This window comes from Abrus precatorius, unplaced genomic scaffold, assembly GCF_003935025.1.
Source record: "Abrus precatorius isolate BTA unplaced genomic scaffold, Abrus_2018 Scaffold5, whole genome shotgun sequence".
Taxonomy (NCBI): Eukaryota; Viridiplantae; Streptophyta; class Magnoliopsida; order Fabales; family Fabaceae; genus Abrus; species Abrus precatorius.
The window spans coordinates 19,474,794-19,500,554 of record NW_020874395.1 but is presented as its reverse complement, the minus strand read 5'-3'; the positions used below and the strand labels follow the sequence as shown (position 1 = coordinate 19,500,554).

The 25,761-nt window shown below is 30.7% G+C and overlaps 1 protein-coding gene across 4 annotated transcripts; it reads left to right on the top strand.

Moving 5' to 3' along the window:
- Positions 1-17,012: 17,012 nt before the first annotated feature.
- Positions 17,013-22,025, top strand: LOC113866971 (probable choline kinase 2). Of its 4 annotated transcripts, none has more exons than XM_027501824.1 (10): positions 17,013-17,064; positions 17,262-17,340; positions 17,425-17,494; positions 17,834-18,221; positions 19,663-19,784; positions 19,863-20,058; positions 20,448-20,565; positions 20,689-20,736; positions 21,522-21,622; positions 21,710-22,024. In XM_027501824.1, the coding sequence occupies exons 4-10, from the start codon at positions 17,868-17,870 to the stop codon at positions 21,857-21,859; spliced, it is 1,089 nt and encodes a 362-aa protein (XP_027357625.1). In that variant the 5' UTR covers positions 17,013-17,064; positions 17,262-17,340; positions 17,425-17,494; positions 17,834-17,867; the 3' UTR covers positions 21,860-22,024. The 4 variants fall into 4 exon arrangements, 3 of the variants coding, with proteins under 3 accessions (XP_027357625.1, XP_027357624.1, XP_027357626.1); XR_003505118.1 differs by lacking the exon at positions 17,013-17,064 and adding an exon at positions 21,326-21,367 and having other exon boundaries at positions 17,125-17,340; positions 21,710-21,745; XM_027501823.1 differs by having other exon boundaries at positions 17,063-17,340; positions 21,710-22,025.
- The last annotated feature ends 3,736 nt before the right edge of the window (positions 22,026-25,761 follow it).

The following is a 25,761-nucleotide window of genomic DNA, read 5'->3' as shown; positions in this document are numbered from 1 at the left end:
GAGCTGAGTTACACGTTTAGGTGGGTAGACGTGTAACGATCTGTGTTGTCTAGATCCAGATACTGGAATGGGTCACTCCTAGACCGGCTTGGTTCTTTCTGGATTACTTAGGCTATGAAATCAGTTAAAATCGTTTTCATGTTGTGCATTAGATAGGCTAGGAATGCATGGAGCTGTTGTTGTGAGTAAATATTTTGCTCTATATATATGATTTTATTTTAGTTTTGTAAGCTTACCCTTGCATTTATGTCTATGTTGTTGTGTGTGTTCTGCGATGATCGTATGGTGGTACGTGAGCAGATATAGTAGGTGTTGCATTTAATTCACGGTCTGAGGGGCCAGTGAAGAAATGTTAGAAACTGGAGTCGAGTAATTTTGTATTAAAGTCCTTTTTCCTTATATTTTGAGACATTATATAAATAGAGCTATGTAGTGTAATTTTGTGTATTTGAGTATTATGAACTAAATATAATATTATGTTGTTCTATTGGATATTTGTTGTAAGGAACTTTGTTTTATTTTGAATGAGAAGTGAATTTTATATTTATATTTTTCATTATTTATCAATCTTAAATAAGTAAGTGATGTAGAAATAATATTCTCGGTTTCTTATAAAAAGGAGTCGTGACAACTATCACTTTCACGGTCTCACGGTAATCGCAACTAAAGAATTTTCTCTCAACTATCTAAGAAGAGCTAAAAGAAGAAGGAATAGTTAGAGAAAATTCAAAAGGAGTCAACAACATCAAGAGAGAGATAATATCAAAAAACAATGGATTCAAATTAGTATTCTCTAAACTCATAAGTGTGTGAGAATTATATATTGTGTTATGAAGACTACGTAATATAAGATCATGAGAATGGTAATTTCATAATAGCTATATCAAATAGAAATTATATAATGGATTAAAAATTTCTAACAGAGGAACGTACCTGATGGTCCAATGACAAAGGATCAGTCTTCAATTACTCAGTTTAACTTGCAGTAAATCCCAGCTTCACGAAATCAATTGCTTGATCTCGTATAGCAAGAACAATGCATCGTTATATAATAATAATAATATTCATTCAAGTTGATCAAAGTCTTTCAAAATTGTAACACGATGCAAAATAATCTAGTTAATCAAGATTCTAATAATATACATGCCATTACTATTAAGCGCTACATGAATTTTAAAAAAATATATTAAAATCTTTTTTAAATAAGATCACATAATATAAGATAAATTACATTTGAGACTTATACAATAGCTTAACTGAATTAGTAACATATGATTTAATAAATATCATTGTTACATATCGTCATATTACATGAATATTATTTAATTATTTTATTCCTTTTAAAGAAATAACACAATGTATTTAGTAAGATAAATTTTATTTCTCAATAGTAGATTTTTGAAAATAAAAATGGGACATTTTTATATTTTTGGATTTTTAAAACAAAAAACATAAAAAATGGTTTTTATTTTATTTTTAAATATACAAAATTTCAATTGAAAGTATACAATTTTATAATTTTAAAATTAGAAAGGAATGCATAACAATCATTATAAAAATAAATGATACCAAAAAATTCATGTGTACAGCACATATGAGTCAAAATTTATTAATAATAAGTTAGATGAAATTTAGAAATTTACACCATTTAATAGATTAATAAATTTAACTATTAATTTAAATATTTTTATCAGGTAAATTAATTTTATAAAATTTAATATAAAAATAAAATAATAAAGTATTCTATAACATTATTTTAATTAAATATGTAATATTTTTTAAAATATAAATAAATATTTAATATTTAAATTATATAAAATTTGATATACATAATCATAAATATAAGACGAATCAACATTTGAATTATTTAATCTTGTATTTTATAAAAAAATTAATAAACGATAAAAGTGGTCAAATATTATACATGATGTAAGATTTCAACTCTTTTATAATTTTTAATAAATTTTAAACAATAAAAAGTATTTAAAAAATTTTAAAAATATGTTACTAACATTTCTTATAAAATAATCATCATCTTATCATAATACACACAAATTAGATACATTTTGATTTAGAACCAATAGTAGAATAGTCAATATAACTTCACTAGTTAAATTAGAACTAATATTTCAATTCCTTAGATTCATCCAGATTATTATTATTTGTTAAAAGAGATAGTAAGATAAAAATGTTCACGACCAAAGCTTCATTTAAACTACCATCATTGTGTTCAAGAAATTATAAAGATAAAAAAAGAAATTAATTCAACCAACAAATGAAGTTGAACAGCTTTAAAACAATTATACAAAAAGAAAAAGAGATCTAACACAGGCATTTCCACATTCATTCTTGGAAGTCAAGAGACAAAAATCAAGTCAATTTAAAACGTACACATAAGATCTTTAATGGATGATGAGAACAATGAAACAAATGAATTTTAAAAAAATTAATGAACTCATTGATATCAAAAAGGAATTTAAGTGTTCTATCATAACAGTATTCACAGTATTGCCATTAAGTTTTGTTCTATTCTAAATAGAATGAATCCAAAGAATGAATATGCAAGAAAACAATCAATCACAAGCGTAAGCAACTAAAGGATTAACAACTGAACAGAGCATTACTTGATTAAAACTTGAAAGCACACGACAATAACCTCTTTCAAAGAGTGTTCTCAATCTGAATTTTGTGGTTCCTTCTTGTCATATCTCTGCATGCTCTCTCTCTATTCTCTTCTCCCCGTTTGCTCCTCTTTTATACGTGCCTTAATTTTTATTTTACTTTATTCTTGCTGTTTATGCTTACTTCTTATACCCTCCATTCTTTACGTGTTCTCCACTTCTCTTAAATTCTGATGCCTTTTATTTTATCTAAATCAAATTCTCTAACTGTATTACACTTCATTTTTATTCGCAATCAAAGTTTCCTTTATCCCCATTTCTCGTTACTAACAAAAACACGTCAGAAAAATTCTATCAACCTGGATACTTACCCTACTAAATCTGTTACTCTCTTTTTATTATCTAATAAACTACCAGTTTCTTTTATGAGACACGCATCTGTTAATTTTTTTTTTTTAACTATCAGTTAATACATATCCTAGACTATGAAAGTGATTCTTAAATTTAGCAGCATTTTTATTTTTAGTCCTTACATTTGAGAAACACTCCTTATCCATATTTTTGTTTTAAGTCCTTACATTTACATGCATTTTTGTTTTTAGTCTTTATTAATGTTTTTGTTTCTAGCTCTCACTCAAGTTTTTGCCACTACCTGTAATCAAATTTTTATTTTTTTTTTGTTAAAACAAAATGTTTTAGTTCACCACCCGTTAGGTTAGTGAACTTGTGAAAAAACGGCAAAGATATTGAAATATTCATTCCACTTGTTACATGGTGAAGAAAATCAAAGATCAAGTACAATTTAATAGTAATAAAAATATATGTTCTGTCAAGACAAATATTGTAATAATATATTTTTATTAATTGTCACTGTATAGTTTAAATATGATAAAACTGCTCTAATGAAATTGAATCTTTACTCAGGTGATATTTTTATTTTAAAAAAAAAGAGAAGAAATTGACTATCATTGTTTGTCATAACATGTAGCAATCTATTGATATTTTTAGTATTTTTCTAAAAGCTAATTATTAAAATAAAAAAAATTAAAACTATTTCTTGAATCAAACTATTTTTGTCACATCAATACTAGTTTCATAACTTGAAACTTGTTTTTTATTATTCTTTAAAATAATTTTATATGTTAGAGAGTTGAAACCTTTTTTTTTTTCTAAATAATTTCGTATATTAATCAGATGAAACTTAAAAATTAAAGACCGTGTGTCAAAATTTTAGATAATTTTATTTATATAAAATATAAAATTTATTCAAAAAGTATTTTAAATAATTTTGTATGCACACTATACAAAATGTGACTAATTATTTTTTTAATAACTAATTGCCAAAATAATTTTAAAATCAAATTATTTTTTCTGTGATCTTTTTCTACATCAATACATGTTTTGTTAATTTACAAATAAATAATTTTTTATTTTTTGTAAAAAATTATCTTTAACATAAATGAAATTATGAAATATATGGACAAAATTAACATCACATGTTATTTTAATTCAATTTATAAAATTTTTGTTAGTATAAAAAAAATTATTTAAAATTTTTGCCAATAAAACAGACGAATTTTTTTAAAATTTTATATATAAAAAACTTATTTAAGTAAATAAGAAAGATTGTCATTGTCAAAGTTAATTTTCAATGAACTACGGTTGCTCCAAAACCAGTACTCTATTCAAAACTACGTGTCATGTATACAGAAGTCTAATCGATAATTAAGCAATATTGAATAATTTACTAACATCTTTTACCTGCAAGCAATTTCTTTTCGTTAAAATAAAATGTTTTAGTTCACTGCCTGTCTAGTGAAATTGTGAAAAATGACAAAAGTTGTGAAGTATTCATTCCATAAGTTGCATGAACAAGTTATAATCAACTCAAGATATAGCAGAAGAAGACTATAAGATTAATGATATGCATATGATTTTAATTCAAGCTCTTGACAAAACTTTCAAATCTTTTTTGTAATCCCTGATATCAATAAGACAAATCTTTTTCTGAATACTATTTTGAGTTTGGTTATAAACTTTCCTGGTTTCTTTTAATTTCCTTCTGATATCAGCTGGATGATAAAAATCAAATTCTCCAAAATCAAATACGTAAAATGGCATAATTATAAACTCTCTCTCTCTCCTTTTGAAATCAGAATATATATATATATATATATATATATATATATATATATATATAAACCTCTAAAGTGGTTCTTCCTAAAGTTATGTTCAGGAGTTGAATTGGAGAAGAGAGGAAAAGAGTTAACCCTTATTTACGAGTTGCTTAATTAAGAAAGAAAGGTTTTTAAACCCTCCTAAATCCTCCTAATGCTAATTTTTTAAGTTCCTCTAATCTAGAAATTAAAAAACTAAAGATTTTATGAAATTTTATTTATTCTAATCTTTAAATTAGTAAATATATAAATTTGAGCATCAAATATAAAATTTGTTATTATCTTGTGAAGTTATTTAAGCTTTTGTTATTTTTTTTATATTTTTCTTCTTTTTCTTTTTTTATAAAAATTGATAAACTAGTCCCTAAGAAATTAAGGTCGAATATATTAATTCCTAACTTTTTTAATTTGTCTTGTTAATATCATACATTATAGTTTGTCAGGTAGTTATTTTATCAATAGTAATGAACACACGAGAAATATTTTACTAACATATTATATTTAGTGATATGTGTGATGTCAAAGTGGCAGAAAAATGATTCTATTTTGAACTTAAACAAAAAATATATATTTAAAATTTTGACCTAATCAAATTTGTTGCTCAAATTTCACCATTGTTATAGGTTCCATCTTAAGTTACATGCTTCTAATATGATAAGGAACAATGATCAAGATAGAAATGTAAGTCCTAATTCAAGGTCGTTTAATGTTCACTGCAACATCCATATTCTTTTTGTGCATAATTTTGATAAAACTTAATTAAAATAGGTAATATTTTAAACAAATTAGAAAAATTTAAGTTGATTCAAATCTTAAAAATTTACATATAAATCTCATTCATAACATGGAAATGTATTTTTACAATTTAAATTGAGCATTAAAATAAAAGTAAGATTGGGAAAATTGACTACTAAATATTACAAATATACTTCAAATCATTAATTACGGAAAACCTTATCAAACCTATTAAGTTTTTAAAAATCAACCTCAAATTATTTACATACCAAATATTAATTTCTATTTAGGACTTGATCAAAATTATTACAACTTTAATATAACTTAAATCCCAACAGAGCATATTCTTTCTTGCAACACCACTGAGAATATGATCCTAAAACAAATCATTCTTTATTAATTTCCTGAAAAATATAACTGTAAGAGTGAGTATCCACCGCCCTACTAAATCTCTTATTTTATAAATGAATAAGCAATACAAAAATATCATTAAATACAATATACACCAAATAATATTAGTTCGCATATTATATTAATAATTTATAGCAACTCAAATATCATAACAAGCACATCATTAGTATTTCAAAACTTACACTAAGACAGTGTCATTTGTAACACCTTAAATTTAATTTCAAATAAATAATACTTATGCAAATTCAAAATAATAAAAGTTTCATTAAACATTTTGAAATAGGGAAAGGGTTACAAGTTTATATCAAATAACTGCTACAAGACTATTTTAAATACAACAATTTCAAATTAAGATTCTCAGCCCTAGAGCAGTCCATCCAACCCTTCACTGAGTTTGGTGCTGATCGTTTTGATTACCTGAAAAATAAATGTAAGGGTGAGTACTCTACACTACCAAACACACAAACAAGCATAGAGTCTCACCTTGCACATAATTTACATTATTTCTAATACACTTCACACAATATAATCACAGGCAACATTACCACTCAATTCATTTCTAATTCAACTCTGATGCACTCACGGCACCAAACAATTTACACACACGTAATTATCAAACAATACTCCCGTGCATTCACTGCACGTCAACCACGCTCATTGTGGCACTGTGATCACTTTTTTTTTTGTTACTATAGATGGTCGCCGGTTACCCGCACCTCACGGATACCACGTAGGCAGTCACGAGTCACTCAGCAAAGGTAGTGGTCAGAGGTCTAGTCAAGAAGAGAGTATGTGGCTCGTGGTGCACCCCCTCCCACAGTCAGTCTCACCACCACTCCCTCTTCCCCAAGGTATTTCTACCGTCCTCATCTTCCACACTCCTAGTGTATCGGTGAACCATTCACAGCACGTTACACCAGTTTTAATCACACCCCGTTCACACATATTGCAATATTCATTCTCAGTATACAACATAAAGCCCACAGTCATGCATAATACAGGGCACTAGGCCCTCATTCGTTTTATAGTACACGGCACAAAGCCTATATTCATTTATATTACACGGCCCTTGGGCCCACACTTGTTTATAATATTCATTCAAATATACAACACAAGTGCCCACATGCATTTACAACATAATTCATTTCAACCACACACACAACATTCACCATTGTATAAGGCTCTCGGCCTACACCTATTCACATTACACGACACACACATTGCCTATATTTACTCACACAATACTTTCAACATAGTTCACATTTACATTCCTCATTCATCAATTATTAGCATACTCACACCACATAATCACCCATCAAGGGTTTCCACATGCTATTACACCTCACAACACACATCAAATTCCATCAAATACATATTTCCTACCCTTTATCTCAACTACATTACAATATTCATCAAAATACATGACAATCAAACCCAAAGAGATAGGGTAGAGCCCCTTTACCTTGGATTGAAGACCCACACTCGAATTCAACCGCGGAAGTATCTTCCCACACGGATTTCTGCCTAAATACATGGAAGAACTCCATGAGAATCCAAGGAAACCAAGAAACAAAGAAAGGGGATGAAAAACAAAAATTCTAACCATTAAAACTCACCTCTAAGGGTTTCCAACACGAATTCAACCTTTAATTAAGCTCCCGAACGGCTTTGGAGGTAATTTAATCGGTGGGATAGGATTTTGGATCGAAAGAATTGAAGGAATTTTGAAGGGAAGGTGAGAAATAACCTTTCTCGAACCCTAACCCCCTTTAAATGCTCTCTGGTCGCAACACTCTCACTATTCTCGCTGTAGCGAGGCATCTCTCGCTGTAGCGACTCCCCCTGTCGATACAACGAAAATCTCAGATGAAATTGCACCCTGGTTTCTGCAGAATCTCGATACAGCGAGACTGCACCCAGAAATGCACCCCAAACTGTGACCTTGTCGATACAGCAAGACACTCTCACTACAGTGACAAGACGACAGTTTCATGCCTTTCTCCCAGGGCCCTCTCGCTACAACGAGAATCCTTTCACTACAGCGAGAGCACCCTGTACCAGGCACTCAGCCTAATTTCTAAATCCAGCGACATACACATGTACTCACACACACACACACACACACACACACATATATATATGTGTGTGTGTGTGTGTATACATCCATATTCATACATATCATCGTTCAATCAGTCATCACGCACTCAAGTGCAATTTCAATATTCATTCATATTTACACACACACACACACACACACACACACACACATATATATATATATATATATATATATATATACATATATATCAATAATTAACATTACAAAATTTGGAGTGTTACATCATTTCATATATTCTTACATCAACCAACATGTCATAATACGTGAGTTCTAATCATATTAATCAATGCATTACAATACATTTATTATAATCATAATTGTTAATGTATTTACAATACCAATCAATCTATTACAACAAACGTTTTATAATCACAAGATCAATGTGTTATGACACAGATATCATAATTCCACATTCATTACCTTTGAAACTCCTTGAGGTCTTCCCTAAGTATAGATAGTCATTGATTAAGTCTTGCACACGGATACAATGTGATGACAACCACAAATCGTGTCGCCGAATTAAACAATCTTGAATTGAATTTCACACAATAGAAACGAAATTATTACGGCACAAATAGGAATTGAAATAAGAAAATAATTAATAAAAAGTGAAAATAGAATAGAGATGAAAAATGACGCCACAATCGCAAGATTGATAAGCCAAGGAACGATCGCCACAAGAGTTTTGGCCTCTTGATAAGATCAAAGAAAATTGGCTCACTCAAGAACCTAGAGTCACACGCTCTCACAAGAGTGTTCAATTGTATTCAAAACTAATTAAAAGTGTGTCTACAAGAGCTTATATATGCCTAATGCTTGTAAACTAATACTAACACAAATCTTAATGGGCTTCTTGTACCAACAAGCCTAAATTTAAATAAACTAAATAAAATAACAAGATTTTATCTTAAATAAAAACTCAAAATAAGTAATGACTAATATTAAAATAAATAAACTAAACATAATAATTAAATCCTAATAAAACTCGTTAGAGTTCAAATCCTCTAAGCATATGTAATTGATCATCTTGGGCTTTTCTAACTCTAAATTGAGCTCCCTTTCAAATAAGACAGCAACAATCTTTTCTAAGTCTCCATTTATTCTTTTTGCTCTTGCCCTTGTCATTAGTCCTTGAAGCCTTTCCAATGCCTTTAAGTCTTTGTCTTCAATGGGTCTTCCTTGATTCTCATCAATCCCTCCTTCTTCAAGAGAATTTGTCCTCAAATTTAACTCTTTATTACCTACATCAATGAGAGATAAATCAAATATATTAAAAGTAGCATTAACACCATACTTACCTAGTAAGTCCACTTTGTATGCATTATCTCTAATCCTCTCTACGACTTGGAATAATTCATCCCCTCTTGTTTGAAGCCTTGAATTTCCTTGCATGGGAAACTTTTTTTTTGCGCATATGTATCCAAACCCAATCTCCAGGTTCAAAATTCTACTTTTTTTCTTCCCTTATTGATATACTTTGCTTGTTGCTCCACTTTCTTTTCAATTTGATGTTTTATCTTTCTAATTAGAGGTAGGCAGTAAGATACTTCTTTAGGGAAGACATCTTCAAAATCCAGTAGAAGAGAGGAAACACCACTAGGAAAAATATTGTTAGCAAAGGAATCCATGAATTTATTATGAGGATTTTTTTTACACAAAAGTAGGCACATAGGCCGAGATGTCAACAAAACTTTCCCCACTTCTTTTTATCTCACAAAAAAAATTTCTCTCCTTTCACATTGATTTTTCTCTTCACCTTTCTTTTCACTCTTATATTTCTCAATTGTAAGTGTCTTCACTTTCTCCCCTTTCTTTTTAAGTTTGCCCTCAAACTTACTCTTTTTCTTTTCATTTTTTCTCTCATCTTTTTTTCTTGTTCTCTTTTTAACTTCATGACTTTTTGATCTTCATGACTAAGAGTCATGGGCACTAAAGTGATTGTGCACCTTTTATGTACAAACGTAAACTTGTTGGAATGACCATCATGAATAGCTTTCTTGTCAAATTGCCATGGTCTTCCCAAGAAGATATGACTGGCTTCCATAGGCACTACATCACATAAGACTTCATCCTCATACTTATCAATAGAAAAAGTAATCAAAACCTGTCTATTAATAATCAACTCTCCTTCATCACTCAACCATTGTAACTTATAGGGCTTAGGGTGAGAAGTAGTAGTAAGATTCAATTTTTCAACAAGTCTAACAATAGCCACTTTGGTACAACTAGCACCATCAACAATAAGAGAACAAATCTTTCCACGTACTAAGCATCTTGAATGAAAAATATTTTTTCTTTGTGTAGTGTCATCCTCTTTAGCTATACTACCCAAGAGACACCTTACCATAAGCAAATCTCCTTCATGGCATAAAGCTTCAAATTCACTATCTTCTTCACTTGAAGCATGTGATGATTGAGATGAACTTGCACTTGAGATTTCACCATTTTTCTTCAAAATCGTAGTTTTCTTATTTGGATATTGGGATGTAATATGACCCTTTCCAAGACATTTGAAGCATTTGATTGCTCAATGTTGAGAAGTAGGAGAAGCAGAAGTATTAGTAGAATTAAAAGAAGTTTTAGAGGAAGGTTTACCACTTTGTGCAATTGTATCCTCAATTGATATTTCCTCCTTCTTTACTTCTTCCTTTCACCCTTTTGAGTTGTAGGAAGAGACATTCTTCTTCAAAGTACCATTTCTCTTTAGTTGTGCTTCTACTTTAATAGCTTGCTGAACCAAATCTTCAAGTTCTACATAGGGATAAAGTTTCACTATGTCACGAATGTCATGGTTCAACCCATTCAAGAAACGGGCTATTGTTGCTTCTCTTTCTTCAAATACATTAGCTCTTATCATGGCAACTTCCATTTCTTTATAATAGTCATCAACACTTTTGCCACCTTGCCTCAAACCCTGAAGCTTTGTATGAAGCTCTCTATTGTAGTATGTAGGAACAAATCTCCTGCTCATTAAGTTCTTCATTTCAATCCATGTATCTACAGGCTCCTTATCATATCTCCTTCGGTCCCTTTGAATTTGATCCCACCACACCAAAGCGTAGTCATGAAACTCTAGGGAAGCCACCTTTACTTTCTTTTCTTCATTATAATCATGGCATAAGAATACTTGCTCTATCTTCAATTCCCACTCTAAGTATGCTTCAACATCATTCCTTCCATGAAAACTAGAAATCGTTATTTTAACTCCACCAATTCTCTCATTTTCTCTTATTCTTACATCTTCTCTTCTCCTTCTTTAATTCCTCCTCTCTCTATTATCTTTCCACCTATCATACCTCCTTTCTTCATCATATCTCCTATTTCTTCTTCTTTCTCTTAAAGAATTACTAGAGTCTCCATAGGCATGTGGGGAACTATCACGTGATCGCCTTCTTGCATTATTTGCCAATGCCTCTTAAACATTCCTTATTGCTTCATTTTGCCTCTCAAACATTCTTTCAAATCTTTGAGCAAGTCTTTCAATTTGCGAGGCAGGAGTGCTCTCTCTACTTGATCCTTCTTCTTGAGACATTCTACAAAATAATAAAAGTTAATGCAAAAAGAAAAAGTTCTCTCCACTTGCCAAGTGTTTTCGCTCAGTAGATATTCACTCGTATTTCACTCTAAATTGGCTTTTATGTAAGGATTTTTCTCTTGCCTTTTTCCCCTCAAGTGCTCTCAAGAGTTCTTAAGGAAGTCAACCTCCAATCCACACAATTAACCAAAACCAAGAGACGATCAATCAATAAGAATCAAGTGAAGCCAACAAAAGAAAACTCTAAGACAAAACTAAGGAAGCCAACAAAGACAATAAAAAAAAAGACTAAATAAGAAGTAAACACACTCAAAAATAGATTGCAAATAAGACAAATTTAAGGAATTTAAAGAAGATTATGTAATGTTAAATAACAACTATTTTTTTTTTGTATGGAACCAAGCAAAATAAATGGAAGATTGGAAGAAATATATCAAAAACACACTTTTGTATGTTGCAATTTTTTTTGCAGTATATATATTTTTTCTCTTTTTTTTTCAGTGAGCACTACGTTAACAATATGCGATGAACAGTACCTTTCAATCCAATTCTAACCAAAGTTCTTGATACCAATTGATGACAACCACAAATTGTGTCATCGAATTAAACGATCTTTAATTGGATTTCACACAATAGAAACAAAATTATTAGGGCACAAATAGGAACGGAAATAAGAAGAAAAATAAAAAGTGAAAATAGAATAGAGATGAAAAATGGTGTCACAATCGTAAGATTGATAAGTCAAGGAACGATCGCCACAAGAGTTTTGGCCTCTTGATAAGATCAAAGAAAATTGGCTCACTTAAGAACCTAGAGTAATACGCTCTCACAAGAAGAGTGTTCAATCTCAAATTGTATTCAAAACTAATTAAAAGTGTGTCTACAAGAGCTTATATATGCCTAATGCTTGTAAACTAATACTAACGCAAACCTTAATGGGCTTCTTGTACCAACAAGCCTAAATTCAAATAAACTAAATAAAATAACAAGATTTTATCCTAAATAAAAACTCAAAATACACAATGACTAATATTAAAATAAATAAACTAAACATAATAATTAAATCCTAATAAAACTTGTTAGAGTTCAAAACCTCTAAGCATATGTAATTGATCATCTTGGGCTTTTCTAACTCTAAATTGAGCTCCCTTTCAAATAAGACAGCAACAATCTTTTCTAAGTCTCCATTTATTCTTTTTGCCCTTGCCCTTGTCATTGGTCCTTGAAGCCCTTCCAATGCCTTCAAGTCTTTGTCTTCAATGGGCCTTTCTTGATTCTCATCACAATGTATACAATATAGAGCCCTTAGCAAAAGTATATTCAGTAGTATTAGTCACGAAATGAGTGTAAGGCCATGTGATACATTTGCACTCAATTAGATTGAGTACACACAAGCGAATGTCATTCACCACCTTACATTTTCTCTAAATTTCACAATCGGCTTCATATTCTATACTCTCAATGTATCTCTGTGACTATCCATATACATTTTAGTTAGTTTTTTATAACACACCTTTTGTTAGTACCTCTCTTTCCACTTGGATAACATAAACAACTTTAAATTTTCATTCTCTTTCTGTAATTTTCTCTCATCATAACAAAAATTCATCATTTTCAAATATGTATCAACTTTCAAACAAAGATCCACAATCATTGTAACATATCATTCAATCACAATTAAACTATCAATCAATTTGCCAGAGGTTAAATACCCTTTGGACTTAGCTTCAACCACATTTCATCACTACAACAAAAATAAGTTTCAAGCCATTATTTAGTAAACATAAATAATTTGTCAAAAAATCATACTACAAACTTTAATTAATATGCTTATTAAATATTAGTCAATAAAATATTTATTTTTACTAACAATTAATACAAATTTCTTAAAAAATAAAAATAAATATCAATGAAGGTATATAAGAATTCTTTCATTTATAAAATTATTTTTGAAAAATCAAATCCTCGCTTTCTCTTTCTTTTCATACGTTTGTTTCTCGAAATTGAAACTCTTACTTTTTCTCTCATGTTAACGAAGTATTCTTCTTGATTTTCAAAAAATCCAAGTGAGTTGTCAATTTGTTTATTTTTCTTTCGATTACTGGTGTGTTTTCTTTCATCTGTCGATTAATTTCATCAGAGAAGAATTGCAAAATATTGAGATTTCTATATAACTGGTTGATAAATGCCAATTGGTAGTTGTTTTTGGCATATAATTTGGTACTTATTCGATTCCTTTCTAATTATTTTATGCTTAAAGTTCCTTTTAATTCAATGCATTTACATTTCATGCTAATTAAAGTTTAGCCACTTAAATTTAGTAATTATCTACTTTAAATATATGATCATATGAAGGTATTTGATGCTTTGTTATTATGCTAAATATTAAAGGGTAAGGCTTGGTGGAATGAAGATTGAAAAGAAGAGAAGGAAAGTCCTTAAAGCTAGCAAATCTCGCTTGAGTGAGCTATGGGTCGCCTGAGCGAGAATGTCAAGCTGCAAGGCCTGCATGCTATCGTATTTTCACTTGAGCGAGAATTTCATCTGAGCAAGGAGGGATCTCGCCTGGGTGAGATCAGCTGGAACTGGAAGGCGCCTCTGTGTGGTTCTTGCTTAAGCCCAGGGGATATTCATTCATAGACCTAACTTGGTTTGGGAGTGCAGAATAAGAGGAGAAGCATGGGAGAGTGGCTACACCATTGGAGGGCTATTTTTTATCCTTTTTCTATGTATTTTCTTGTTGTTTTGTATACTATGAGTGGCAAGAACTTCATAGAAAATTGGATGTAATCTTAACTTTCTGAATATTTTAGTTCATTAATATAGTTGTACATTTTCCACGAGTCGGATGTGTTTATCTTGATATTAATGCTTGTTTTTACCTTACAGGGAATGATTCATGATTTAAGAACTTGGGGTAAGTTCGACAACTACCATAGGACCTGGCTATGATAAACTCACACACTAAGTTAAGATTCTAAGAATAGATTCTAATCTATTGTATGCTTGATAACTCTTGATATTAATGTTGGGTTATTTGTTGTTTGGGTAAGAAATTATCATTCAATAAATATATCTTAGAATCTCGAGTGAGAGGAATCCAACGAGTAAATATAATGGGAGTGCATTGTAAGACCGTGGTATTTATTCATACTATATTATGACTAAAATATGAAGTTAGTAATAGATGAAATCTGATCTCTACTCTTTGTTATCATAGTAAATTTACATTTCACCATCTTGCTTAATTTTCATGAATCCAACCAACCAAAACTAAATGAAATGTAGTTATAAATTTGTGAATATTTAAAATTGTTAATTTTAATTTAGATAACTGAAATTGCTTGTGTATCAACACTCCTTGTTGATATGACAATCTTTTATACTATATCAACAACTTGGTACACTTGCCAAAAATCTTTAACACTGGTGAGTTCTTTTATGCCCCACCTCTATTATTCTTCTCCAATGTGAAGTTGATTTTTTATTTGTAGAGTTGTATGAACTAAAACACTAAATTTCTGCACATGACCAATAATCCTTATTTTTAGGAAAATCATAATCATGTGATAATACAAGATGCAAATCTTTCTTCATTGTTATATCATCTTAAAGTGGGAAAGAACACGTGTAGAGTTTTTGATATGCATGTTGAAATAATTTGTTAGATTGCTGTTGAAGAAAGATAACTCATGAGATTAGAGTCTCAGTAGTAATAATTATTAATATTTTTTATTTTTATTTTTTCAAAAACTCCACACACCATAGGATGAGAAAGAAGGAAAAAAATGAATAAAAAAGAAAAGAAGATGGAAGGGAAGAAGAAAGAAAAAGAAGAAAAAAAAAACTTGCATATTTAAGGACGAAGATGAATAGCACTTTTTTATGAAAAAAAGATAAAAATAAATTTAAAGAATTTAACATTTGTAATAAAAAGTGACATATTTTGAACTCTTATAAATGACTAAATTAAACCTTTTAAAAGTTAAAATACTAAAATAAACAAATTGTATAAATTTAGAGGAGCAAAATATAATTTTACCTTTATTATACTAAAATTTTACAAGTATAATAAATGCTTTTTAATAAAATATTACTATTATTATTATTAGATCTGTCAAAATAAATTAATCTAACTTACTCAAGTTGGCTAATTTTTAAAATTATAAATGATTATAAAAATAAGAACACAAACATTAAATAGGGATTAAAAATATAAAACATTAAAGTAGATTAGTTTGATTTCTTTAGATGTCTTATTCTTTTAGGGTTATCGATCAGGGATTAAAAATTTTATATTAATAAAAAATAAAATAAATGAATAATATTAATAAAAAATAATTATTGAAATTAAAATTTACTAATCAACCTGACTTAATAAGGGTTGACTCATATAATTAATAGATTAAATGACTGACAATAAAAAGTTGCGTACCTTATTAGGTTAACGTCTTTTACTATTCAACTCACGTAAATTTATCATTTTAGCTCACATATTACGATGTATTATAATAACTCTAATTATTAATTACTTAAATTTAATCTGAAAATTGAAATAAACTTTTTAATCCTCATAAATAGATAACATAAAATAGCTAATATCATTTATTATTTCTCGTTATCTATAATTATAAATAATAATGACATAAATGGTAAGTAGTAAATGAGCTTCTCTTTCCTCATTTATTATTTGTCCTCTTATCCGCAATTGTAAATACGTGTAAAACTTATCCTCGTCCAATTAATTTAAATTTCCCCAAAATATTTATAAGATTACTTAAAATAAAAATTTAATTAAGAGGCATGCTAATTATACGATTTTTTAAAATTAAAAAATCAAGATAAGTTTTAAAATAAAAAAGAAAACATTTTTAAAAAGAAAAAAAGAGTGTACCCTACAACTATGGCTTTATCGTGTAAGAAAACAGAGGAGGCGGTTAGATAAGGTAATAGCGTTGTGGCAAAGGTATTTCAATTTGAAGGCTTGGAATCTCTAACAAGATTCCACTTTTCCATGATTCTCTCCACGTGATCACTTATCATTTGCTATGAATTGGCACCCATCACAAGAATCTGTCACCGTCCAAAATATGCAGAATCCAAAACACAAATTGAAAATAATCAATTGATAATAACCCATAACATTTCAACTTCATCGTGCTCACGCCAAATCAGAAGAATCAACCATACATAGAAATTTTCTTTCTTTCACTTGCGTATTAACTATGTCCTCTCGGTATGCACACATGTAATTAACTCATCACATTTCAATGATCTTTAATTAAACAATTCTTGGTTCTTAAAATTTTTTTATTACAAAAAGTTCCAGCTTTGCAACCTTTCTTTGCTTTCACACGTATTTTTATGACTTCAGCATGATATAAAAGATCATTGGTCTCTCTCTCTCTCTCTCTACCTTTCACCCTCGTATTTTGGACAGCTCAGACTACATCTAGTGCTTTTTGGGTCAGTTCCCAAATCTCAAATTCTACTCCTCCCTTCTTCTTTTTCTTCTTTTCGTGTTTATTTTTCCGTTTGATTTTAATCATTTTTCTTGCTTTGTTGTTTTGATTTTTTTAATTTTGGTTTTGATGTCTTTCTGCAACTGGGTTTTGATTCTTTCGAATAATTTGCATTTTCTTTTTATGTTTTGTTTGTTGTAGAGGTTTTCCTTTGTTTGTTTGGCTTGGTCTTCCACTGCAACCTTGTCTGCTTCAAAGGCTAGATTTTGGATAATCATTTGTGAGTTTTTGTTTCTCCTATTTTCGAATCAGTTTTTGATTTATGATGTTAATTGGATTCGCAATCTTGGTATGCATGTTTCAGCTTTGGTCAAAATTCACAGCTTCTAATTCCCCTGCCATTGTTCGAAGCTCTGAATTTCTCTGCTTTTCTGGTAAGATTCTTTAATCCTAATTCAACTACTAATTCCAAAGAATTGTAATTTTCTCTTTCTGTGAAAGGGTTCTTAAATCTTCATTCTTTGCATGTGTTCATGTTTCTACCAGTCAGCTTTCTCTGACCTTCTGTTTCTTATGTGAGTTCTTAAAACCATCAATTCTGTAAATTTTTTTATGAACAACAATCTTTCACAAAGAATCGTCAATTATGATGTATTCTCACAATTGGGTCATTAGCATTTTCTTTTTCTCCATGTGTTTTTTTGTTTTATTGCATGGGATAGAATAACAGAACTTAACTCTCTGTTTCAATTTCCCCTGTTTTTCTATACCAGCTGAGCTCTGTTTTTCGTTGAACTTTGATCAAGGATGGCCATAAAGGCAATTGAGTTGTTGAAAGGAAGTGCATCCCATGAAGAGATAGTTGAAGTTCTTGAAGCTGTGGCTGCAGATTTGGGAGATGTGATCGATGATGTGAACTCTTTGCAGGCGAAGCCTCTGAAGGGGGCAATGACCAATGAGGTTTATGAGGTAAATTGGCCAACCAAAAATGATGGTCATCAGAGAAGAGTTCTGGTTCGATTATATGGTGAAGGTGTTGAGGTTTTCTTCAACAGGTTGGATGAAATCCAAACCTTTGAGTGCATGTCAAAGCATGGACAGGGTCCTCGCCTTCTTGGGAGGTTCACCACTGGCCGAGTTGAAGAGTTCATTCATGCAAGAGTATGTGATTATCTTCTTGTGTTTCCCTCTTATTAGTTAATTCTAGGGTAAATCTCTTAGTTGCTAATACAATAATAGTGCCTGATTTATCAAAATCGTCACTTTTAGTATTTCATTTTACAAAGCGTCATTTATAAAGTTAACACTAAAGTTACCAACCCTTAAAATACAGGAGAGTAGGAAGAATTTGAGTTTTATAAAGTTATAACTAAATTTACCAACCCTTAAAATGCAAGAGTATGTGATTATCTTCTTGTGATTTGGAGAATATATGCTTTATTATTCTGTTAAGAAAGTTTTCTTTGTTGGCTTGTCTCTTTTCTATTTTATTCTCCTTTTTTTGGACATATGTACGGTTAGAATTTCCTATTAGATTAAATAAGAAGCATCTTTAGCATGTTAAATTGAATAGTATTGAGTCAATGGAAAATTTAGTGTCTAAGGCACTTGTTTTTCTTATTTTACTTTTTCAAATTTCACCCATAAATTATACCTCTTACTTTATAAGTAAAGAAATAATAATAAAACACTATTAACATTTTAAAATAGTAATAAAAGTTTTGTATTGACGTAAAACTCTAATTTTAATTAGAAAACAAACCAAAAGCACAAAAGGTGGTGCACCCGAGCTGTCCTTTTCCTATCTCTATTTAAGTCAATAAATGATCATTAGTACGTATATAACATAATGTGTAATTTATGCAATCGAGTGATTGCTTTTATCTGAGTAGTTCATTCATGCCTGAGTATGTGATTATCTTCTTTTGTTTCCCTTTTCTACCTATACGTCTTACTTTATTATTCTATTAAAAAAGTTTTTGGTAGCTCTTCACTTTTTTCCTACTTTATTCTCTTTTCCTTTGGAGGAACGGAGGGTTAACCTTTCCTCTTAGTTCTTTAGATTAAATAAGAAGCATATTTAAAATATTAAGTTGATGGTGTAGAGTCAACAGAATATTGAGTGCTCTACATGATATTTCTTACTTTATGAATTAAAAAAAAACAAACTACCAAAATAAAATAAAATACTTAATAAAAGTTGCTTATTTTGAAGGGCATCTGGAAATCTTTATGCTCAAATGAAAAGTTAAATTGGGAAGTCTTTCTTCCTCTCACTATGTTAAGTCTTAGTCAATTTTTGATCATTTGTAAAGATAGTAATGTATAATTTATGCAATCAAGCAGTTCCCTTATTTTCTACAGATATAAATATAATGGGATGACATCTTGCAGTTTAGCATTGAATGGTTTTGGCCTCTCATAATGGTCACAAGATAAACAATAGTGTTCTTTTACAGTTTCCTTGACAGGGTTTCTCTGCCTGAAACATACTGTCACTTTATATCTGAGAAAATTTCTTGATCCAGGTCATAGATGGACACTTCGTATGATGCTTGTGTATAACATACTTTTTCTTTTCCTTTTTTATTTTTATTTTCAGACACTCTCTGCTGCTGATCTCCGTGACCCTGAAATATCTGCTTTGATAGCATCTAAGATGAGGGAGTTTCACAATCTTGATATGCCTGGTGCAAGGAAGGCTCAGCTGTGGCAGAGAATGAGGTAATTATAGACCAGATCTTTTCTCAATGTCTTTTTCATTACTGTACAGAATAATATATGTTGCCCTTGTTTAACTAGGAAGTGGCTTAGTGATGCCAAAAGTTTGTGCTCCCGAAGGGATACCAACAATTTTCGCCTGGACAATCTAGATGCTGAAATAAACATGCTTGAAGAGTTGTTATCTGAAGGAAATCAAGATATTGCTTTTTGTCACAATGACCTACAATACGGTAACATAATGATAGATGAAGAGACAAGAGCAATCACTTTAATTGTAAGTTATCTTGCTATATGTTGATTATGTATTCTCTGTTTCTGGCCTTGCTTCTGTTCTTTTAAATTTGTACAAATTTGAGATCGGTAATTTTGTCTTTAGATTGTTGAACTTTCACATTCTAGTTTAGTCTTAATTCGATTTCTGGATCTATTTTTCAAATCAAGCTTTATGATCTGATAGTTGATGTGGTCTTCATTTTTCATTTCCAACAGTTACTATGCATGAAAAGTTGTTCATGAACATAATATTATGAATTCCATATCATGCCAATGTTGGGAAGATGATAGATGCTAGCACTTTTATAGTGTTCTTTTCATATTTCATTGTTCATATCTTTTACAGAGAACTTATTTCTCATTCCTGTTGTTTATTTGTCAATGATATAGGACTACGAATATGCGAGTTACAATTCTTTTGCATATGATCTGGCAAATCATTTCTGTGAAATGGTGGCCAATTACCATAGTGACGAACCTCATGTTCTTGACTACAGTAAATATCCTGGTAAAGCAGTTACTGATATATTTTACAGCATCTATTACTTTTCTACAATGATTATTTGGTGTCTATATTTTATGCTTATTGAGATCACTCTGCTGAGACACCAATTTGTATATGGTATATCAGGTCTGGAGGAGCGTCAAAGGTTTATTAATAACTACTTGAGTTCTGAAGGTTAGTCCACTGACAATTTCACTCCAAAAATACATATGATTGGGACTTAGATAACTGCTGTTGATCCATTCTCAGCTAGGAGAATAAACTTGTTCTCTAATTTGATTGACTTTTATTATGTGTGATACCTAATCTACTCCAGCATCTATTTCTAAATCATTTTTATTTATAGCATCTTATATGTGATTATGTAATTAAAACCTCATCTTGCTTAAATTGCAAGCCCATAAATGTATGAAAAATAAACAAGGGTGGGTGGGCTTTGACAACCCCTGGAGGCCGGGGAAACAGCCTATCTTCTTATTGGAGTAAGGCTGCATATATATCTACCCTCCGCAGATGAGTCAGATCACACTTGAATCCCACACTTGATCGGAGTTGCATGCATTGGGTTGCGCTTTTTTAAGTGTATTAAAAACAAATATGAAAGTCTTCTGTTTAGTCTTGCATTATCAAAATGTGCCTAGACTAGTCATCTGAACAGTCAGAATTGTATCACAGTTTGCAATATCAAGTGACTTAGTCGTCACTGATGTAGGAGCATGCTATTTGTTTTATTTATTGGCTGATTTACTCAATTTCAGTGTAGGCACAATGCGAGTCTCCTTCACCCCTCAACTTCAATGTTAATGTAATTCTAATAATTGTTTTCATATTGACCAAAGTTAACTCACATTCAAGCCTTCAAAATGATGTTTATAAAAACTGAATTCATAATAATATCAAACACAATGCTTCTGAATTTCATACATGTTTACTGATTTTAATTGGAAACTTGTACACAGATAAGAAACCAAGCAACACTGAAGTGGAGCAGTTAGTGAATCTCGTAGAAAAGTACACTCTTGCAAACCATCTATTTTGGGGCTTGTGGGGACTTATATCGGTAAACTTTTTCTTTTCTTATTTTTATTTTTCTGGTTATTCTAAAGTTCAATTATGTATGCTAAGTGTGTTACATTTTGAGGTGCAGAGTTATGTCAACAAAATTGACTTTAACTACAAGGAGTATGCAAGGCAGAGGTTTCAGCAATACTGGTTAAAGAAGCCTACTTTATTGGACTCGCCAAGTATCATTTATCAAGATGGAATTGCCAATAGTTCACTAGCACCCTTGACATGATTGCTTCTTATGACTAGTATATAGATTTTGGTTTGTATTCATATATGATATAGAAAGGCATGATATGCTGCATAAAATCTGTAAATAATATCAAAAACTGTGTGGAGTTTTGACTATTTTTACCACAATTGTTAGCAATTTGCTCTTATATGGAATTGAGTTCAGCTATGAAACTGAAATTCCTAGTTATGGAATAGATGGCTTACAAACCTGTGAAACGAAATTTATGGTTTGCATGCAGTGAGAAGATCATAAAGCAACCGCTAATACATCAAATAATCCATTGATGTGATTACTTAGACAAATTGAATGTAAAGACAAAGTACTATGTTTCAATCTTTTTTACGAAAAGTTGTAGCTTTACAAATACTCAGTACACGTGATGGTATCTTGGAGAAAACTTTGTAAATTATTTCGATCTCTTTCCCTAACCAATTCTTTATTTTTGGATAAATATTTCTTGTTATGTTGGATGTATGCAAGTAAATGCTGTATAACTTAATAACTGGGTTAAGCCTCCTCTGCACTGCAACAAACTTCCCTTCGTTTTTCTTTTTATCTATATATTAAAACATTATTTAATATAGATTTTATTTGTGTAAATAAAATTGAGTTGATTACGTCATAAAACATCAAAGGTGAAAGTCAACACACAAGTAAATAGCTAATCTTTAGTGGCATGATTAAGGCAAAAGTCAACACATTAGTAGTGAGTTTTACCAAAAAATTAGTAAAACAATTTAATTGATTCAATTTATGAAAAAAATTAGGAATTTTATGTATAAAAAATTGACATAAAAAAATAAATTTATTTAGTTTTTAAAAGGAAAAACTTAGCTAAAAAAATTCAAAATCATATTACACATTGCAATTTAAAGGAACAAAAATCTGCCGTCTTTATTCGATTGTCTTTTCCTTCAAGAAAGCATGGTCGTTGACAACAAGAAGTGTGAGTGTGAAGTTCTGTTTGTGGATATTGTCGTTATTCATATAAGCGTATACTGCCACATGCACGCATGTAATATATAATTTTGTTTCATACACACCAAAATTTTTTAACACTTTAAACCAGACAACTTGTTGATTCGGTCGACGTAGTAAAGTTACAACAAAATCTTTTAAAGTTAGACTAACAGATTGAATTCCTAAATAAATCTTCTAAATTTACGAAATAACTATCGTATAATGATTTCTCCTCTTCCATTTTGGTGCATGTAAATTGTATGTGCCCAACTTTCACAACAAGGAGTTGAATTGAGTGAGACCAATAGCCTTAGTAAAAATATTAGCCAACTGTGCATGTATAGGGACATAGGTTGGTGCAATATTTTTTTTAAAATACTCATCAAGTACAAAGTCGCAATCAACCTTAATGTGCTTAGTGCGCTTATGAAAAACCGAGTTCTTAACTATAGAAAGCGTTGCTTGACTGTCATAGTGAAAGCGTAGGATGAGGATGGGAGACACCAAGACAACGAAGAAGACTCTTTAACCAACTAAATTCTCCTATAATGGCTCCCATGGAACAACATTCGACTTTAGTAGAGGAGCGTGATACCGTTTGTTTTTTTCAGTTTTCTTGGAAATCGAAGACGATCTTAATAGAATGAACCATCTAGTAAATGACTTGCGAATTAAAGGACAGTTGGCCCAATCCGAATCACACTAACCAGATAATTGCATATCACATTTCTTACTCAACAAAATTCCTTATCCTGTATACAATCTGAAAGCTCAGGCCTAGTAAAGTGAAGGTAAACAAGATGACCTACTAATATGAAGAAGAGGCAAATCATCAGCAGGTGCCAAATGATGATTCGGTTCCATTGGCATACTTGTTGGCTTAGCTCTTAGAAGTCCAGCTTTGACTACAATATAAAGAGCATATTTTTGTTGACAAAAAAAAAATACTAGCTAAAAGACTGCACCACTTCAACACCAATAAATATTGTGTCCGAATGTCTTTCATGTGAAAACAAATATATAAATAAATATTTTCTCTTGAGATGATGATGTCATCAACATAAACCAACACTACAAGATGTACCCATGGCTTTTGCAAGACAAAGAGAGAACAATTTGAAATAGATTGCTTAAATCCATAATCTTTTAATGCAACTTTTCCAACTTTGTGAACCAACATTGAGGTGCTTGTTTGAGTCCATACAAGAACTTATTAAATTTACATACCATACTGGATTGTTGAGGAAGAAAACAAGGTGGTGATTTCATGTAAACGTCCTCCTTAACATGCCCATGTAAAAATGCTTTGTGCACATCCAGCTGATGCAATATCTAGCACCGTGTGTATGATTACCATTTTTGCAACAGGTGCAAAATTCTCTATTTAATTGATTCCCTCCACTGCCAAGAATCACTAGCCTTGCTTTGAACCTTTTGATACTTCCATCAAATTTGTGCTTTATTTTGTACACCCATTTGCTCCCAAGTGCTTTCCCAAAAGGCAATGATGTCCCTGACTAAGTTCCATTGTTCTTAAGTATTTGAATTTCACTTTTCATGACCTTTCTCCACCGATTGTCTTTTATTGCATTAGTATATTTGATATACTCTTTGTCCTATGAAATAGAGGCAAGGGAAACATGATGTGTAAGAGAAAAATGGTCATAATTCACATAATTAGTTATAGGATAGAATGCACTTGAGTTCACCATTGAAGAGGTTGAACAGTTGGATGGCTCAAACTTCTAGTGGTATTTGTTACATAAACCCATAAGTGAGTAGAAGGTTGTTCGGTTCTGTGTCCTTTACCCAATGCCAACTTAGTTGGTGGCATACACAGGACTATTGTGTCTTGCTCATTCATATTCTGTAGCGCAACAGCCTACTCATCAAACCCGACTTCTGGCTCACCCCCCAAATATTTATTTTCATATTGCCACTTTCTTTAGTATCTTCTATTTGTTCTACATTTACTACACCGTCAAACACATCATTTACGAGATCTTTGTAGTCCTAAGTAGATGAAACATCTTTCCTGGTAGAAACATCAGTGGCAAATGGATATTTGTTCTCAATGAACTCAACATCTCCGAGAGACAAAAATCTCCTCTATTTCTATGTCAAATAGCTTCCATCCTTTCTTCTTATATGGGTAGCCAATGAAAACACACTTCTTGCTTCTACAGACAAACTTATGACCATTCCTTCTTTGATCATGAGCATAACAAAAGGAGCCAAATATTCTTTGGTGGTCATATACAAGTTGTAACATCCTTATTTTATTTATACAAATTGTAAAACAATGTTATATTGGAAGAGGAATTAAATTAAATTTGCTAATATTCATAATATAAGATTTGAGAAAAATTAAAACTTTCGTATCTCTTATTCGAGTTTACAAACTATTCCATCAGTAAAGCAATAGGAAATAAATAAATTTAGACAAAATATAAATATAAACCAGTTTCATTACTGTACAGGAGTTTCATAATTACATAGCTTGATTCCAAAAATGCGTTAGGACTTATATACATTAATTATAAAAGATACAGTAAGTTCTAATGAGCAGTAATCTCACACCAAGTGATTAAAGACCATCTTAGTCATCATTCCTAAACCATCCTTCTATCTTGGCTTATTCTTTTTGAAATATGTTCATGTCTTCGCCGAGATCGCTCGTGTTGGCCATTACCTCAGTACCAGTAACCCGCTTTGAGGTAAATCAGCTTGGTCTTCTATATCAATCATAATCTAGAAAAGTATACACATAATTCATCGTATCTAGTGGTCTGACCAATCCTCTATATATATGTACAAGCAAAAAGTATGGTGGATTCGACCACTACTAGGGTAATCAAAGAAAATATCATATCCTATTGTCATTTCTAAGGTAAATACAATGTCAAAACCATCATTACTATTTATAATAAACTACAATG

Bases quoted from the DNA above. Each gene is read 5' to 3' on its own strand.
- LOC113866971 (XM_027501823.1), top strand. From the start codon at position 17,868: ATGGCCATAAAGGCAATTGAGTTGTTGAAAGGAAGTGCATCCCATGAA. The intron at 20,059-20,447 runs GTAAGTTATCTT...TCAATGATATAG, and splicing joins CAAGAGCAATCACTTTAATT to GACTACGAATATGCGAGTTA. The intron at 20,566-20,688 runs GTAAAGCAGTTA...ATGGTATATCAG, and splicing joins TGACTACAGTAAATATCCTG to GTCTGGAGGAGCGTCAAAGG.